Consider the following 12,146-nt stretch of genomic DNA (forward strand, 5'->3'; position numbering starts at 1 on the left):
AAACAGAGAGAGGAAATATTGTCGATATTAAAAGTATTTCCAGATGAGTCATTAGATGTAATTCGCCTCAAGGTATTCTAGTAAAGTAGGGTTAAGGAGCCTTCTTTGGCAAGATTTGTGTAAAGTGGTGAGTATAAATTCTCATGTTACACAATCAAGTTCAAAAGTAAAAGGGTTGCAGAAATGGATGATGGAGCATAGGCCTATGGTTTTTCAACCCATCTTGTGATATTTTTTTCTCTCCAAGTTGTCTTTCTGAAGTGCAGCCAGAGTTAAGGAGTTATTCTTTGACAAAAGTCTAGTCAGCCTGCAACCTGCCCTAGCGCTTACCACTTCAAAGCTCGATTGGGAGTTTTTTGATCCCTGCTGTAGGCAATAGATTGTCCAACAAACTCTCTGCTTTCTCATCTTGTATAAGAGCAGCTTGCCTGCAGATCCATGGCTTTCAGGTATTCCTGTACAGAAATTAGGAATCTTTATCTTTCTGCATTTTTCTGAGTGAAGCAAATTGGCATCACAGGCAGCACTTTGTGACCAGCTGGGCAGTTAGAGACAGCAACTCTTGTTTACATCTCAGTTTCTGCACTTCGGCTGATAAACAATGTTTTCATTAGCTTCCAACTAAGGATTTTAGGATTTAACCTCCAAATTATCCCATAAGGCTAGAATTTAGACTTAACACGAGAAGGGAATGATTTACATGTTGAGCTGCTGGTCTTATAATGAACACTTATTAGCATGACTTTGTATTGAATAGTTTGTCCAAGATGAGGAGTTAAAACCACATTCTAGTCATACTATTTTTTTTTAACTAAATTGTTGGGATACATACCTAACAGTTGTTATTGGAAAAATTCATTCAAGCCCGCTTCACTAGGTGACATGCAGTTCTCCAGGTGCAGTAACAGTATCAAGGTGGTGATTGTACACCATCACCATGCTCATATATAACCAACAGGTTCTTTGCACCTGAGTTTAAATACTGCTTAATGACAAGTGAAAATGATCCTGGGATCTTGCTTTCTTAAATAGACATTTGCCACATCCTCAAACTGGCTGTGAACTGGCAGCGAACTGGCAGCCTGCCCAAGACAGTCCCCACATTAAAGTGAAAAGAAGTATAACAAGTGCTTTGGCAGAGCTGTATATGCTGCCCCTTCTCAATTGTTGGCAGTGTGCCTGACTTTAACTGGTAAAAATAGCCCTTTTATCTTCAAATTCAGCAAATTTGAGGTCACGCTCTCCTTCAGAAGAAAAAAAAAAAAAATCCACTTTTTCCATATATTTTAATTTTCTTTAAGTCATTCATTTTTTTGGCCTTTCCGACTTCGATATTGCTCACTTGCTCCCTATTGACCAAGCTGACAAATGATTCATACTTTGTGGTATCTATAGCACTTCTGTGCAGAGCACCCTCTTTGCATGGCTGCACATTCTGCTGCCAGGAAGCAGGATCCAATGTCATTGTCTGACAGTGCCTGAGCTAGGATAAGATTTGGGTGATGAGGACAGCAATAAATCACCAGATCCATACAAGCAATCTAAAAGTGACCTGAAATTACCTTTCTGTTGGGATTAATAGTACATGTGTGCACCGTGTGCCAGCAAATTCGTTACAGCTTTCTTCTGTCATCCCTGAAATATTTCATATGCTTTGGCCTGCAGGTGTTGGATGTTAGCAAGGAAGGGAAGGAAGAAGTATTCTATGGGCCTACGCTCCCCTTTGCTTCCAACGGAATAGGAGCATGCTTTCTTCCAGCTCCTTATTTCACGTGCCCCAACCTTCAGACTCTGCAAGTGCCTCACCACAGGATTGGCACAATGTGAGACAAGGAACACGCACTTCTCAACATCAGAAGTGAAAGGGGGAAAAGAATCAAACCCTGTGTATAGAAGGGTTTTTTTGCATCAGTGAAAAGAATCAATCCTCACAAACTGCTGCTTTACCTTCACACATTTGTCTTAAAGTTGGATCACAGTAGGCAGTAATGAGGCTACAAAAATTGTCTGCAGTTTCTCTCCTCTGCCTCAGATGTAGAAATACCTAAGAACATTTGACATTTCTGCTGGCGACTACTTGCTACCTGTCTCTACTTCATTTCCTTATGCAACTCTGTAAAGCATTGTGAATGCTCTGGGCTCCTCCTGGGCTGCTCTTCTTTGAAGTCTGCACGTTCGGTTGTTCACCAATGGCACTTTCAAAGCTGACAAAAAGCTGTGTTTATGTTGACAAAGATGATATAATACTATGGCAATTATGCAACTTACTCAATACCTTTGGCAAAAAGAATAACAAATGTGTTGACTTCCAATTCCAAACTCCATCGTTTACAGTTTCTCATTTAATAATACTTCATTTGAAATTTAAATACTGCAAAGGAGATAAAACAAAAACCAAATGAGCTCTATTGGATATGAGCAACAGATAAAAATTGTCTCTGCTGAAAGACAAAGACACCGAAGCCTCATGGTTAAACCCAAGTCTGAACTGAATGTGTTTGGCTGAGAATCTAAAGATCACTTGGAATGTCATTTTCCAAGGTCTACTATCAAATAAATGTTACCTTCTGTCATATGATCAGTTCCTCCTGACAGCTGCAGTCTTTTAATGGTGGAGAACAGCCTCTTTACTGTATAATTAAAATGTGCCATTTACTTAATACTTTTAATATCCAGTTTGCAAGGGGTCACCACATTTACAATTATCAACGAACAGTCTCATTTTGTCCAACATATGGTCCCACAAATCACTGGTCTCCAGAGGCTAAACAGGTGTAGAACAATGTCAATATTTATTTATTTATTCTTTCAGTTTATATAGTGTGTTTCCATTCCCTACTCCAGACATATGCCAGTTCACAATAAATACTCTAACCTGTTATATTTTGGCTTTGCTTGGCTACTGCAGTTCCTGTCTCTTATTTCTGTCTTTTACTTAGATATCTAACAACAACTTCAATGTTCGTAAATATTAACCAAGCATGTAATTAAATCTTTCTGTATTTATGATGTGTGGGCACTATGCAGTTCTCTGCATTACCTACTGATCTGTTCCCTGCCACTGTGCTATCTGAGCAGCCCTATGAAATTCCTACTGACTCCCATGCAAATGCCACATGCAGAATATGCCGCAGCAAGAGCCTGCACTTGCTGGACAGGAACAGCTTTGACTTGGCCCAGCGAGCAGTGTTTCCAAATCAAATGCATCTTTTAAGAGTCTGGTTAGTGATATAACGGAGTGCACTTTATCACCATTTCTGTCTTCAGCTGGGCAGTGTACTCACAAACGCCACCTTTCCTTTTCCAGTAATTTTCAGATTAGAAAGTTTTGTGGGTTTTTTTGCTGAGTTTTCTCACTCCTCTTGCACAGAGCAGAGCTGCAGCTGCACAGTCTTGCCTGGAACGCTAATTTGAGTGCTAACAATGTCTCCCTCTGCACACAAAGCAAGCCTACATCCAGGCAGTACTTTTCTCTGACTGCATGGGAGCTGCATAGGCTGTGCATCTGGAATTTTTTTTTTGTTTTAATTCCTTTGATCTCCTGGAAATCGCCACGTAAGGGGCAGCTCTTGTACCAGGCCATTTACGCTTTAAAAATCTGACTGTTGCCCTGGATGGGCTGCAGTGCCCAAGCCTGGCAAGTATTCAAGGTTCTACTTACAGGTGACTGACAGGGACACAAACATATGACATATCTCATTTTCCAAGGGAGGGTGGCTAAATAATCAGAAGGTGTTCCTGGAGGAACCACACTAGGTGGATGATCAGCTTTCGGTGCAGGTGCAGAACTGACATATACTTCCTATTTTTCAAGTGGTGGAAGAATCAGTTTCTCAGCCTTTGTAAAGTGCAGTGCACTTCCAGACAAAAGTGCAAAGTATGTTTTGCATGTCTCAACTTCGTTTTGCAGCTTTTATTCCTAGGCCCTCTAGCTAACCACAGCTCTAGCTATGGAATAATTTCTGATCTGCTCCTGGAGGGCGAGGGATTACGATGGAACCAGACGGCTATTGAGCGACGGGAGCGAGCTGCGATAGAGACACAGATTTGAGAAGCAGAGGAGGGAGCTTCCTTATACAAAGCAGCATGCGCCTCTTGGTTCAAGGACTGAAAGGCAGGAGTGTATGACAAGAAAGTTATTTATCATGTTTGTTCTGCCCTTTTGATGCTTTTACTGTTCTGGTTGTTATCACCAATTGTCTGTACTGGTGAATAGCAGTTTTAAACAGCTGTGCAATTGTATTAAATTAGTTAAGGGTAGCACAGCCACAGAGCCTCAGGACAACACATATGCTTCTATTAGCATCGAGATTCTGCTCTGGCTCTTAATCATCAGGCTGCACTGATGACAGAGAAGTCTTTCATTGCACTCTCAGTCCCTAAATTTTTGTGCACACTTTCCTATCTGGGTCTTTTTGCTTTTGTTGCAGGACAGATAGGGGCGCTTTGCTGCACCTGAAGTCGGAAAATGCCATGTAGTCCTTGCCAGGTGAGCAAACCCAGTTATTTATTGCCAGGTAAAGAAGAGGGAATAGTGTTAATGCAAGAGCAGACGGAGAGCACTCTGGTTCCAGCAGCAGCTCTGCTCTAGCTGAGACGTCTCTGTTAGGGGGGAGTTCGGGAGTGTGAGAGCAAGACTGTCTTCACCTGCTGCTGCAACCGTGCAGGAGTCTTGCTGGCAAAGGCTGCCCAGAGAGCTGAAGCTTCTGAATCGGTATGTCCTTGCTCCACCATTTTTGCATTTAGTGTTTGAAACTGCACCAGCTGCAGGCTCCCATGTGTGAGCTCTGGATCCACTTCTGCTGTTCAATAATTGGTACCATTTTTTGTAAACATAAACCTCTGAAGCCAACCTGTGTCCCTGCCCAGCCGACCAGTTTTGATACAGACCTCTGACATGGATTTTAGCTTGTTTTATCCACAGAGCCTTAAAGCTTTCCATAATAAGAATGTTACCATGTGTGATGGGTCTGTTAGTAGAGTCAGATCGGCACAGCATGAGAGCAGCTGCTGACACAAGACACTGGTTTCCAGCTGGGTGTGCTCAAGGTAATGGCACAGGTTGCAACTGGTAAGAACTGACGAGTGCTTCAGGAAAGAGAGATGCTTATGAGCAAATACTGCCAGCAGTGCTGGAAGTTTGGAAGCCAGTTCTGTGCGTTTCCTTCAATTTACTGATTGATAAGGCTTTGAGCAGTGTGACCTAGTGGGATGTCCCTGCCTATGGCAGGGGGTTGGAACTGGATGGTCTTAAGGTCCTTTCAAATCCAAAGCTCTCTAAGATATGTCTGCAACTAGGCTTTTGGGGCAGAGGGTCTCGAGAGCTGTACTGGGAGCTTTTGCCCTGTCCTGTGATCTCCTTTTTAGGGCCCTTTCCATAAAGATTAATATTTCATCCTTTATATAGCATATTTCACCTTTGAGTCCTAAGATATGTTATCAGCTGTTCTTAGCTATAAATAACCACAATGGCAATCAGCTTGTTTGTGTTTTTTATCAAAAAAAGACACAATTTCCGGAAGCATAGAATCATATTTTCATTGAGGTTGGAAAAGACCTCTAAGATCATCCAGTCCAAACATCAGCCCAACACCACCATCCCTACTAAAGCAGCAGCACAACAGCCTCTTCTGCCTCTTTGGTCTCTGTTGAGCGTTTCACACCCAAGCACTGACCGAAGAATATTTACATGTTACGAGCCAGCATACAGCAAATCTGCTTCTGTGCAGTAGTGCTTTTGTAATCCCAGCGTTTCTACTTGTCGCTTGTGATTGTCTTCTTAACTTAGAAGCCTTTAGGGAAAGTATCTGACTCCCACAGTAGTTCAGACTTCTGTAACTCTCTTTCCTCTAAGTTTTGCCTTTCCCAGTTACCCTCCCCCAATCCTGTACAGACATTTAGTACATCAGTTGCAGAATCGTGGAGAAATAGATAATTGAATATTCACACATGCAGAAACAACATAGGCAGAATGTGGAACAATGTGGAAACAAGCGCGAAAAGAGGCGGCATCTGTTTATTGAAAATTAGAATGTAGAATAAATTAAGAGGGCAAGGTTAAAACACTTCATCTGCAGGCAGAGTTTGTAGGGGAGGAAGACTTTGCAGGAAGTTTAGCACATAGACTGTGTCAGGAGTTTACACGGTTTTATTTTTGGAAAACGGGCTGATTTTTGGTTTGCCAAGGACACATTTTAAAGGGAAAAAGTGTCCACATGAAGAATGGTTTCCCAGTAGAGATGATTATATCTAGTTGATTCACAGTAATGCCAGAACTAAAACCCCTGTTAACTCTTACAGAGTAGAGGTGGATGAAGCAATACCTTCAATTCACATAAGTGAATGATGTGCTGATTTTTCCACTGGTGCCAACAGAGGTCATGTTGGCCATTTCTAAAATGCATAATGAATTTAGCAAACTTGAATATTTTATGCCTGTTTGGGTGACTTTCTGTAGGGAGGAGAGTAGATCCAAGACAGTATTTGATGGACTAAAAAATGCAGTGAATTTGGCCAAGAGATGAAATTACCCTGCTGGCATTTCTCGGCCTGCAAAGACACCACATCCATGAATACAGGATCTGAATTTTATAACCGTTTGTTTGTTTGTTTGTTTTATGCATACCTTCACATTTTGTACATGAAGCCTACTAAGGGTTTACCATTTCAAAGCTGCTTGAGTAGACAAAAGCCATTTCCTAGTCATTCATCATAAAACAAGTTTAATTATGCTAGGACATATTGACACCGCATCAGATTTTTAATCTTCAGCGTAATTTTATAACCATTGCTAACAGATGGGCTGATTACACTGAATTCGAGTTTTAAGTAATAGTTAAAAATTATAAAATAAGATTAAACTGAAAATACCCAGGCATGCATAATTTTCAGAAGCTATTGAAAGAAGGAAAAACAGTGCAATAAAACATCTTTTCTGTATTGTGAGGGAAATACACTGCATTTAGGTGGACAGATATCAAAGTTCCTTAAATGGCTTGTGCTATTGGCAGCTCCTCTTTTCTGCAATTACAACAGATATGCATAATCTCATTCTTTCCATAGGTCTGCTGCTCTATTCCAGCATAAAAGACATAAATTTTTCTGTTTCAGAAGCTCTTTTATTGAAACAAGTGCCTTCCCTCCCCTATTTTTTTGTCATTGAAAATGAAAGCAAGGAGTAATTTAAATTGCCATGTTCCTGCTCTTTAATAACAATAGCAAATGGGAAATTCTTATAAAATAGATGGACAGATTTGTGGGGCTAATGGAAGTTGCATGTGATTTTTTTAACAGAAGGTGTCTTTTTCAGTTATCATTTTAAGGTTACTAAAGGCAATATAAGCCAGACTTTCCTCTCCCTGACATCATTCATGATGCACTGGACATCTGTTTCACATCACAAGGATGATACTGGGTCAGAGGTGATCAGTATCCTGAATTCCGGAATAGGGAAAATAGAAAAAGGAAATGTTTTCTATTCAGCTCTCAAGTCCATATATTGCAAAGTAGTCCTCTACTCACTTATATGCTGTGCTAATCCTCTGGCCAACAAGATCAGTGTAGAAAATACTCACAAGGTTCATGCCTGCTGTACTTTAAACAGGTCTCCTGTCAACAGTATTGGCATTTCTAAATGGAAGGAGATAATTTGGCATGGACCCTGCAAGAGGCTTGGGGAAAGAAAAAGCTCACTGAGATTTAATATTTTGTTATAACTCTATTGATATATGATGATCGTGTAGTGAGAGTAAAGAATTAAATGTTCCAAATGGCTTAATACAACCAGATTTTCATATATAGAAGGGGAGGAGGACTAAGTGCAGGTGTGTATGGTGAAGTTTCTGTTCTCTCCAGTCAGAGCTCTTATTAGTGACCAGTCTTTATTAGATACAGAGTAAGGCTTGCATGTATCTCTGAGAAGCTGACCCTGGGAGATGCTTTCCTTCATCTGCCAAAAGTCACCTCAGCTTTTAGGCATGACCCTTCTCCTGTAATCAACAATCTTGTCTCAGACTCTCAGAAGCCTTGCTTAATAGCTTTCCTGTGGTAGTCAGTTGGGACCCAGTGGAAAATGGGCATCTGGTGTATACTGATTATCAGAAAGCAGATCATCCTCCAAATGGATCAACAGAGAACAACATCTGCCCAGTGGTGGTGGAATCTTCTGGTAATTCATTACTCCTGAGAAAACAAAGCCTTCAAAAACTGTAAGGCAGGGCAAGGCAGTTCACACATCTTCACCCACTGTCTGCAGAGGATTTCTCCCTATGCAGTCTTGACAACAGATGTCTGGAATTGCCTGTCCCAGCACTCATGGTGCAAAGGGACTGTGATCTCTCATTGAGCTGCTGAGGTTGGTATATGACTGACTAGTAATACCGGAAGTGTATACTGGTTCCAGTTCAATTTAAAATTCTTACAAAGCACCCATACACACTGGCAGGAAAAACTGCTCAGAAGCAAGACATGTAACATCAGGGATTTGCTGAGGTGCTCAAAATTATTCTTAGCTGCTGTCCAGAGTCAATGTACACTTAAGTATCTGCTGGCTAAACCCTACAATGATGCCTTCGGCTGCCACAGAGCCAAGCTCTGCTCTATGCCACCAGGCTGCTCCTCCCTGGCAGCACCAACAGCTGATTGCTTCTGCTTTCACATTTTTTTCTACTCTGCATACAGGGTCCAATAGAGGTGCCTCAGTCTTGCACAAGGGACCGTGGGGCTGAATCGTTAGTGGAGGGAGAAAATGAAAGCAAGCTTGGCACTGATGAGTAGTTCTCCCCTGACAGAGGTTAAGGATACCACTCAACAGTTGGTGGAAGTCTTATTTTCAGATCTTTTCTTTACCCACTTTAAACGACAGCATAGAGCCTTTCCATATTAAGCAAAGTGAAGCAGCAGGCTCTGCATCTATATGCAGATGAACTGCTCCTGTCATTGAGAGCAAACACTATAAAAGCTTTCCAGGCTCTCCTGCTCTTTAGCTCAAGCAGTTCTCCACGCATTGTAGAAGGAATCCAGACATTTGTACTGTTTTTAAACTAATCTGTTCAAATGTAAAATATAGAGAGGTTAAATTTAAGTAATGTTCAGTGTACTAAGTATTCTTTAAACAGACAGCATCTAAGACGACATAATACATCACTTCTTTAATTTCCAGTGGTTTTCAGTCTTTACGTTTTCTATATTGCATGTAAAAATCAGCACCTTTTTCTTTTCTCCTAACTGGTTTTGGACTGCTGGTTCAGTGTATACTTGGTAAGTCAGTCTAGACTAGTACTCTGCAAGCCTTCAGCTCATTAGTATTATCAGAACTGTCAGTCACATCTGCAAATGTCCATACCAAATAATTAGACCAAACCAGATTGCCCATTTGGCGGTGGTTGATGAATATGATAAAAATGCTTTATTTCTGTTTGCATTAACTTTTTGACAGAGAAGAATGATAATTTCTGAACTGTTTAAATTAGTTTCTCGTGCACCAGGGGCTGCTGCACATTTACATAAAGCCCTGTTGCTTTTTCAGAAACTTCCAACCACCACAGACAGCATTAAATAAATCTTTAACAACTTAATCTTTTGTTATAATACCTGCTCTGTCCTTTAAAAATCAAAGGTTTTACTTTCAGGAAGTAATAGTAGAGTCACACATCTGTTCTGTAATTTAATATGTGGTAAAACTCAAATTTTGAAGACATCTCTATTAATTTCTCCTGGAAAGGTTTTCATTCATTTATTTATTTATTTTTAATGAAAGCTTTTTAGAAGTAGAATCCTCTTGAGATGAATACAACTCCTCCCAGGTACAGAAGCTTACAAGAAGCTACAATGGAAGTTCAGTAAGTCACTTTCATCATGAAAAGAACCTTCATGTTCTGCACCATTAAGTAGACTAAGAGGCTTTTAGTTACTGCATTATCTGAAGTAGCGACAGCTGATTTAGGCAGAAAGATTATCTAGTTCAACTTGATAAGATTACTCTAACGAAAGAGAAGCTGCCCTGAACAAGATTTTGGGTTTTTGTGTAGCTGTTAGACACAAAAATAATCTTTCCTTCCTATTATTATAAAGTTAAATTTGAATAACTTTAAAAGTAAGCAGCCTTAAACTTACTTAAAAGTAAGTTCACCCATTTTGCCACTAGGGGTAAACTTACCACTCCCAAAGTCCAGTAATTAGTTTCAGAAATACAGATGTATTGAGGGAAGCGCAGAATGTGAATAAGACAGGCATTAAGGGAAGTTTCCTGAGAACTTTAGAAAAAAAGAAAACAGAAAAAGTTACGGAGCTAGACCTGTCCTGGAAAGACTCAAAAGATAACACATAACAGCAAAAGATTTGAAAGATTCAGTGTGCCAGGCAAATGAATAATTCTTAGTCTATGATAAAATGGAATCAGCTCCCCAAATAAATAACTTTCCTAGAATTATGTCCTTTCTTTTTTTTTTTCTTTTCCTGTTGTAATTTACACTTAGTCTAAGTTAGATGGATAATTAACAGTGTCATTACTAATATAAAGATTGTGGGATCATTGGGAATTAGGGGTTAATTTTAAGAACACAGTATTGAAAAGGATGAGGACAGGCAATCTGAGCCTATTATTACATTACTCACAAAGAAGAGATTTTCACTGGAATCTGAAAGACTAATTTTTTAATACAGGTGGAAGACAGGTATATACATTTAGTGCAAAATATACACAAGCCATCTCTTGACAAATGATAGCTCTATCATCTGGCGCAACTCTTGGTGAATGCAGTGTATTCAACAAGTTCGGTACTAGAGATCAGTTTGTTCTCATTCTACTAAAATAATAAATTAGAAATTACAAAGTTATGATTTACTTAAGAACACACTGAATAAGATTTTCAACAGCACAGTGTTAAGAGGTTCAGGTGTCAATGTGAATTGGGTTGTGAAATGACTTTGATTCTTCCTACTTCCTATGTTACAATACAGGCTCTGCTCATATAGACAGTTTAACATGGAATAAATCTGCTATATCTTTCCATTGTCATTCAATGGTATATTGCGAGTTACTGTTGAAAAGCATGACAATATTCAAATACCACAGAAATTATTAAAATACATACACAATTTATAAATTATTGCCATTGTAAAGAAAAATAACTTGGAGAGTGTGTCATAGAGTGCAGCTTTAGGCATTGGCAGTGTCAGAACATTCAAGAAATGATTCATCACTGCTAATCTGTCTCATTTTCCAGTTTTTGGATCTCATTTTGGCCAGCCTCTGTGAGGTAAGATAAGAGTCTTTTATAGGCTTCTCTGTTGGAAAAATCAAAAGAATGTACCGTTACTTAAGCAATCTCACACATCCTAGAAGTTAAAGCACATAATTCCCAAACACACCATTTACATATTGAGATACTAAAACACAGTAAACTTCCTCTCTGCCATCTATTCAGCTGCTTTGTTTGCTGTGAAGTTTTGGATAGCCAGGTTGGAAGAACAATAAGGATTGCATTGCTTATGGCTACAAGTGTAGTGAAGGTACTTGAAAGTCTACTTGCTTAATAAAATGCTGTGAATGCTGTGAGATATATATATATATATAATTTTAAAACATGTCGCTTCCAAGGCTTAGATGAGATTGGCTTTCAGGCTTCATCATGTTTTTTCTCTGATTTCTGCATAAGAAATCTGACTTCTACTGCAGCACAGTGATGTGAGCCACTGGCACTAGAGTGCAAACTGGCACTGACACGGGCTTGGAGCATCATTCTTAACAAAAGGCAACAACCATTTATAGGGGCTGTACAGAAAAGTTGTGGCAGCTGGGGGAGCTACAGGGGCAGCTTCTATGAGAAGCTGCTAGAAGCTTCCCCTATGTCCATTAGAGTCAATACCAGCAGGCTCCAAGATGGACTCACCTGGCCAAGGCTGAGCCCATCAGCAATCAGCCTTCCCTGATAACATCTAAGAAGGGGAAAAAGTTGCTGTGTGACAGCAACTACAGTTGAACAGAGTTTTAAAATAAACCTGGGATTCAGAAGGAGACTGTCACTCAAATGGATTTCCCATGAGAGTGCCTATGTGTTGACGAGACTTTTCACCTTAAGTTCATTCTAATACTCTCCAACCCAGACAACACAATTATTGTCAAAGTACTGTCTCTGACATCCAGG

At 40.0% G+C, this 12,146-nt stretch overlaps 2 protein-coding genes across 25 annotated transcripts in view; one reads left to right on the forward strand and one right to left on the reverse strand.

The window, feature by feature from the left end:
- Positions 1-2,902, forward strand: part of KLHL32 (kelch like family member 32) — a 117,510-nt gene extending 114,608 nt beyond the window's left edge. For 7 of the 21 annotated variants that reach the window (XM_054060940.1, XM_054060938.1, XM_054060936.1 and 4 more), the window contains one exon: positions 1,666-2,878. In XM_054060940.1, the coding sequence (XP_053916915.1) occupies positions 1,666-1,827 (162 nt within the window). In that variant the 3' untranslated portion in view covers positions 1,828-2,878. Of the gene's footprint in view, positions 1-1,665 lie in introns of all 21 variants that reach the window. The other 14 variants (XM_054060941.1, XM_054060942.1, XM_054060943.1 and 11 more) reach the window with 11 other exon arrangements.
- Positions 2,903-5,666: 2,764 nt separating this feature from the next.
- MMS22L (MMS22 like, DNA repair protein) overlaps positions 5,667-12,146 on the reverse strand; it is a 95,043-nt gene continuing 88,563 nt past the window's right edge. The window contains exon 27 of one of the 4 annotated variants that reach the window (XM_054060930.1): positions 5,667-11,286. In XM_054060930.1, coding sequence (XP_053916905.1) covers positions 11,205-11,286 — 82 coding nt within the window. In that variant the 3' untranslated portion in view covers positions 5,667-11,204. The remainder of the gene's footprint in view (positions 11,287-12,146) is intronic. The other 3 variants (XM_054060929.1, XM_054060931.1, XM_054060932.1) reach the window with 3 other exon arrangements.

The sequence above is a fragment of the Cuculus canorus genome, chromosome 3 (genome assembly GCF_017976375.1).
Source record: "Cuculus canorus isolate bCucCan1 chromosome 3, bCucCan1.pri, whole genome shotgun sequence".
Lineage (NCBI taxonomy): Eukaryota > Metazoa > Chordata > Aves > Cuculiformes > Cuculidae > Cuculus > Cuculus canorus.